This window comes from Cucurbita pepo, unplaced genomic scaffold (genome assembly GCF_002806865.2).
Source record: "Cucurbita pepo subsp. pepo cultivar mu-cu-16 unplaced genomic scaffold, ASM280686v2 Cp4.1_scaffold000318, whole genome shotgun sequence".
Taxonomy (NCBI): domain Eukaryota; kingdom Viridiplantae; phylum Streptophyta; class Magnoliopsida; order Cucurbitales; family Cucurbitaceae; genus Cucurbita; species Cucurbita pepo.
Window position 1 is genome coordinate 10,360 of NW_019646565.1, and position 7,016 is coordinate 17,375.

General features: G+C 38.9%; 1 protein-coding gene across 2 annotated transcripts; it reads left to right on the forward strand.

Moving 5' to 3' along the window:
• Positions 1-268: 268 nt before the first annotated feature.
• LOC111784983 (dystrophia myotonica WD repeat-containing protein-like) lies at positions 269-6,655 on the forward strand. 2 transcript variants are annotated; one of them, XM_023665479.1, is made up of 11 exons: positions 269-767; positions 888-1,211; positions 1,482-1,590; positions 1,679-1,772; positions 2,738-2,825; positions 2,918-3,001; positions 4,263-4,362; positions 4,437-4,524; positions 4,656-4,761; positions 5,600-5,692; positions 5,801-6,655. In XM_023665479.1, the coding sequence occupies exons 1-11, from the start codon at positions 528-530 to the stop codon at positions 6,179-6,181; spliced, it is 1,707 nt and encodes a 568-aa protein (XP_023521247.1). In that variant the 5' UTR covers positions 269-527; the 3' UTR covers positions 6,182-6,655. The 2 variants fall into 2 exon arrangements, with proteins under 2 accessions (XP_023521247.1, XP_023521248.1); XM_023665480.1 differs by having other exon boundaries at positions 4,266-4,362.
• Positions 6,656-7,016: the final 361 nt, after the last annotated feature.

The following is a 7,016-nucleotide window of genomic DNA, read 5'->3' on the forward strand; positions in this document are numbered from 1 at the left end:
TTATTAATTTTTGTTATTGGTGAAAATCCAAATTTCGAGATTAAGCTTGTAAACCAGCTGAAACCTGGATCCTCGCAAAATCAGAAAGAGCCAAAGGGAGTCAACAAGTAGAAGAAGTCTACCATCAAACGGCCAGAAAAATTTCCCCCAAAATCAACGGCCAAAGATCTCCGCCATCTCAGATGACAGTTCTGACAATGAATCAGCCACATCATAGCCGTCCATTATGCTGACTCTTTTTCTTATACCCCAAAAAGTCCACCTTCTCCCCATTACCCAAAATAACTAAAACCATTGCCATTACGTTCCACTCCCCTCCTCCTCCGTAGATCGAGAACCGCCCAAACCCCACCGCCCTTTCTCAATCCCACCGCCGCAACGCCGCCGCGTAACCCCCCCTCAATTTTTGCCCTACAACTGACAATCGACGGTTGTGGGTTTGTGTTTTGTTCATCTCTGATTTTGTGCTCCGCTCCCCGCTTTTTGTCCTTTTTGATGATTGAGTTTTGTTGGATGAAATTTCGGCGATGAAGATGATGAACAACGGCTATAACAGTAGCTTCAACAGCAATAGTGTTGGATTGATGTCGAACGCGGCGGCGACGACGGCGTCTTCGTCGTCGTCGGCTTCGACTACAAACGCGAATTCACAATCGCAAGGCCTCAAAACCTATTTTAAAACCCCTGAAGGACGGTACAAGCTTTATTATGAAAAGACTCATCCTCCTGGCTTTCTCCCATTTTCTCATGGAAAATCATTCTCTCAGGTGCTTCTCTTTTTTTCTTCACTTTGCAATTTGATGTTGAAATTGTTGAATCCATCGTAATGTTCTTTGAATTTCTGCGTTGTCGATTGTTTTTTTTGTTCTGTTTGGTTCGAATTTTAGGTGACTCTGGCGCAGCTTAAGGACAAGCCGGCGCAGGCTGGTCCAACTCCGAGCTCGAATTCTAGTGCGAGTGCGAGTAGTGGAGTGAGATATGCCGCTGCAAAGTTCCTTGGGGTTGGGGGTGGAAATGGGGTTCGAGCGATTGGCTTTGCAGGTGGTAACGGCACTGGTAAAGCTGTTAATGGAGCTAGTAGAAGTGGCTCACTGGTTGGCTCAAATGGCAGCCACTCCATTCTTAACCCCAACTACGATGGGAAAGGAACCTACCTGATTTTTAATGTCGGAGATACCATCTTCATTGGCGACCTTAATTCACCAGATAAGGTAACCAACTTGTTTGAATTTGTGCTATTCCGATTGATTAGTGTGCGTATTCGGATTATGAGTTTTCTGTTAGGAATCATGAATCTCCACAATGGTATGATATTGTCCACATTGAGCAAAAGCTCTCATGACTTTGCTTTGGGCTTTCCCGAAAGGCCTCGTACCAATGAAGATGTATTCCTTACTTATAAACCCATGATTAACTCCTTAATTAGCCGATGTGGGATTCCTCTTCTAACAATCCTCAACATTTTCCTGGTGGTTTTTCAGGATCCTATAAAGTCCTTGCACTTTAGCAATTCAAATCCTATCTGTCATGCCTTTGATCCTGAAGCTAAGGATGGTCATGACCTACTTATTGGATTGAATTCTGGAGATGGTAAATATACTTTTTCTATGAATGATTTGTGTTTGTTGTTTCTGGAGTAAACTGTGTTTGAATTGCTCAATCGCTTTGCAAACTGTAGTGTACTCCGTATCTTTAAGGCAGCAATTACAAGATGTTGGGAAGAAGCTTGTTGGAGCCCAACATTATAACAAAGAGGGCAGTGTCAATAACAGGTAAGGGTATTAGCCATACTATTTTTTTAATCGTCCAGCTTCTTCGGCTATGTTTTCTGTTTCCTCATTGTGTGAAATGAGCATTTTCTGAACATTCTTGCCCATTCTACCTTGAGTATGAGTTACACTTCTTCTATGTGAGCTATGTCACAATCGCACTCTTGCGATAGTGATTGTGCGGCACTTGTTCTAACCAAGCGAACAAGTCAGCCGTGAGAAGTTCGGACACCGTGGACAACGTCGGTGTATGTCCAGGCCTCGAGTCACGTTGTGAGAAAAGGTTTAGATAACGTGAGCAAGGAAATACATTTGAAAACGATTTGAAGAAGTAAAGAAGGCAATGTTATATGACTATAAGCAAATAAAGAAATACCACGGCATAAATAGCATATAACTCAAGGTAGACATCCAGTTTCTAAAGATTAAATTAGTTGTGTGAAACTTTTCACATCGATTGTCTAGTGCGTTTATTCTTATTTTTTCTGTCATTTCAGGAAAGAGTAGGTGATTACATTCTCTTTTTTATTTGTTATTTATTAAAAACTGAGATTCTTTGTGATGATTCAATTAGAAAACTTTAATGCTTGCATCTCACTATAGTAACTGGGTTAGGAATTTGATACACAATGTTCTTCAAAATATTGTTGAGCATTCCCCATCCTCCTCCACCCTAATTGAGCATTATCAGTGATGTGGCATTTCTAATCATGATCATGGGTTGCAGTTTCTCTGCCTGAATTTGTTTTTGATGATGCAAAGACCAGTTTTCATTCAGAAACATGAAAGAATAAACTATGGTAATACTGAAAAAAAAAAGGAATCTAACTAGTTAAATGTATCATAAGTTAGAAAAATGTTGGCCAGATATTGATCGACTTGAAATTCTACCTCTTCTCTGTGTTTGTCTTTGATGATTCTTTGTTATGTATGTATGATTATTGATATTGATTTGATGCTTTTGGCAGTCGATGTACCAGCGTTGCATGGATTCCAGAAAGTGATGCTGCTTTTGTTGTTGCTCATGCTGATGGAAATTTGTATGTCTATGAAAAGGCAAGCTTGTTTTGATAAATGTGGCTGTGTCTTTCTGCTCTTGTTGACTTATCTGTTCCACAGGATGAGTTGCTAAATTACTTATTTTTCAGGGCAAGGACAGTACAGTTGACACTTCTTTCCCAGTCATAAAGGATCAAACTCAATTTTCAGTCGCACATGCACGGTCCAGTAAGGTATTTAAACAGAATTATTCGACATTAATATTCATGCATTTCCTATAGTATATTATGCTGCAATGAACTTGTTTTTCTTCAAAAAAAAATCTCATGGCTTGCTTGTGAATTACTGGAATCAAATTTGTATCAGGACATCAAAATTAACTTACAGATATCTTACAAATGTATTTATGTCCCATTTGGTTTAGATCATAAAATTGATGTTTATCCCACTCCATATACATTAATGAAAGTCACTGTTGTTTGATTGTAGCCAGGTTAAACAGTGTCATTCCTGTATCTTTGTTGTTTGGATTGTGGGTTCTTTCTTTTGAGGGTAACTTGCTTATAATTTGAATGGAATGACTAACATTCCCTCCTACACTCGCACAATAGAATTTAATAGAAGAAATTTGTAGATTGAATCCTATGTTTTTCTGTGAATAACACTGAAGTTTTCCTTCTCTTCTAAATAATTTGAGCAATGTGCTCACCAGTGACGCCTATTGAGGCGATTGTTCATGTTTGTCCAGAACCAGTTTCATTGATGTCTGGATATGGCTAGCTGTGAAGTGTACCCTGAAAAACACTTTAGAAACTACATTAAAAAACAGCCGGATTGGTTGTAGTGGCTTTATTATGTCTGGACAGAAAGAACTTTATGAATTGTGTGCTTCAGAAATCATTTAAGTTTTAATTGTCAGATGGGGATTCATTTATTTATTTTTTTTTTTCAAGGGAAGTACTGAGAAATATTTTAAGAAAATATCCTTTGTTTAATTGTAAATGGGAGTCACTTAGCTGCTATACACTTAAGTGTTTTTTCTTGGTAATCTAGACGATACAATGATAGTTTCAGCGGATGCAATTTCATTTAAGATTTTTTTTTCCTGAAGAGTTTTGCAACCTACGTCTCATTTACTATGGTCTATGGTCACATGTCGAATTTTCTTACTGTATAACACAAGGCTCTCGAAGGCTTAAAGAAGTAATGTAACGTCACCTGCAAAAGGAAAAAAAAAGTGTTGAACATCTTAAATTTTTATAGTAGTGATGAACTTCAATGTATTTCATCCCAATTCTTTTACCTATTTTTTGCCAACTTATTCTCATTCTTAGCTATGAACTTAACCGACCCTGCCATACAACTTTCGGTAATTGCCATTATGTCTCTTGCTTTTTCTTTTCCTTGCGAATTATCAGAACAACTCCATCAAAAGTTTCTGTGATTAGATGCATCCAATGGCCTCTTCTATGTGTTTATTAATTTGTTTTTTAGCAGAGCAATCCAATTGCTAGGTGGCATATTTGCCAAGGGCCAATCAACAATGTTGCTTTCTCGACCGATGGAATATATTTGGCAACCGTTGGTAGAGATGGTACCCTCTTAATTACTGCCCCTAATGATCTGTTTAAGAATTTTCTGTAGACTAATTTTTAATCCTGATTGTAGGATATTTACGGGTGTTTGACTATTTGAAAGAACAGTTGATATGTGGTGGCAAAAGTTATTATGGTGCTCTTCTTTGTTGTACATGGAGGTATGTGGATACATGGTACTTCTGGAAACAGTCTTTTTCCATTTGCTATATCTTTGCTCATTATTGATGAAATTAGACATTTACTGATGGATCAAAAAGGTTTTTAATAACCCTTTAATTTTATTTCTCAGCGGCGATGGAAAATATATTTTAACTGGCGGTGAAGATGATCTTGTCACAGTATGGAGCATGGAAGATAGGAAGGTGGTGGCATGGGGGGAGGGACATAATTCATGGGTAAAATGTTCTTCAAGAAATTGAATGTCTGCAAATACACTTTATAAAGCAAGTGTTGTACTTCCCTTTGCCACTAGCAAGCTGTGAAATCCCAACAAAGCATTCCTTACAAGGGTGTGGAAACCTCTCCCAAGCAGACGCGTTATAAGAACCTTGAGGAAAAGCCCGTAAGGGAAAACCCAAAGAGGACAATATCTGTTAGCGGTGGACTTGGGCTGTTACAAATGGTATTAGAGCCAGACACCGGGCGGTGTGCTAGCTAGGACGTTGGGCCCCAAAGGGGGATGGATTATGAGATCCCACATCGATTGGGGAGGAGAACGAAGCATTCTTTATAAGGGTGTGGAAACCGCTCTCTAGCAGACGCATTTTAAAAACCTTAAGGGGAAGCCCGAAAGGGAAAACCCAAAGTGAACAATATCTGTTAGTGGTGGGCTTAGGCTGTTACATAAGCCTCCTCCTATGATTACTGGAAGGGTCTATTCACCATGAGTAGATGCCTGCATTGATCACTTTCTGTTACTTTGGTGAATATAAGTTTAGATATTATTTATGCTTTTGATGAAAATTCTCTCTTCTTGGACATGATCTCCTTGGAAAAAGTAGGACAGGATAGCAATTTATCTAATATTATATTTTCTTTTTCTGTGTTGTTTCTTAAATTATATTTTTATGGTCAATGACTTTTACTTTATGGTTTAATATTTTCCTGTTTGATAACTAGAAATCAAACAAGAACGCTTGTCATCTCATAATGTTTCATTACATTGTCACTCTAGAATCTTATTCTGTTATTGGTAGTCTCAAGCTTTGGCATATTGTGAACTTCTCACTTCAGGTCAGTGGTGTGGCTTTTGATTCATATTGGTCATCACCAACTTCAGACGACACGGAGGAAAATGTCGTTTACCGGTTTGGTTCAGTTGGTCAGGTAATTGCTCTACCTTCGGTATGCCCCTTGGGTCATCGTGTGATTTCTCTTTTTCATCAGATAATTCTTCAGTGTAAAATATAATTTGGAAGCTGTGTATTTCCACAGGACACACAATTGCTCTTGTGGGACTTGTCAATGGATGAAATTGTGGTTCCCCTTCGACGATGCCCTCCCGGTGGATCCCCGACATTTAGCACCGGAAGCCAGTCAGCTCACTGGGATAGCATTACCCCATTAGGCACACTTCAGCCTGCTCCAAGCATGAGGGACGTTCCAAAGCTTTCTCCAGTAGTAGCTCATCGTGTCCATACTGAACCCTTGTCTGGTTTAATATTCACCCAAGAGTCTATTCTCACAGCATGCCGAGAAGGACATGTGAAGATTTGGATGAGACCGTCCTCTGAAACACAGTCGAGCAACCCAGAATCTCTCGTCGGTTCTAGCACGTTGGCTAGTACCAGAGTTGGTTCCTCTACTTTGAAGTAGTGTTGCAAAATTCAGTTTCGACATACCGGGATCTCGCTTGTACATGATTAAGCCGTTCCACCCACTTGGGTCCTCTGCTATTTGGCAAATGGTACGGACAGTTTTTTGGGGTCTTCCTTATTCTAGAGATTAGGAAAGAGTATTACGTTTGCTCCACATTAACTCGCTGCAAATTTGCAGTGGGATTAACCAATGGCTCTGCTTATAAACTCTTGTTTGACATATACTATGCCATAGAAAATGCACAGGCTATTGTTAACAGCGGGTTCGTAACGTTACTTCGATACATCGCTTCAGTACATCATCTAATAGGCGAGGAGACGATGAAAATAAGTTATCGAGGGAAAACTAAAGGTATATCATTGCCTAGTAATAATCATTTTATACCATGGAATTGCCTCCGACTAATGTGTATTTGGTTGCCATTGTAGTTGTTGATCTTGTCTATATCATTTCAGATTTCAGTTTTTGTTATACTGATTACAAAATGATTGATATTAAAATGGTTGAACTGCATTCTGGAATCTCTGGGTTCGTATCTGAGCTTCATAATTTGTTGCTTATTTTTCAGCATGTCGTGTTCTATGGTTGAAAATTAAACATTTTAAATTGTGGGTATTATCAAAAATACTTTATTCGTAACCGTATAAGTCCACCGCTAGCGGATCTTGTTCTCTTTTGGCTTTCCCTTTCAGACTTCCTCTTAAAGTTTTTTAAATGCGTTTGCTAGGGAGAAGTTTTCACACCTTTATAAAGAATGTTTCGTTCTTCTCTCTAACCGATGTGGAAATCACGTTATTGATGTTCTTTCTTGTATGATTATTGTGGAGTTTGT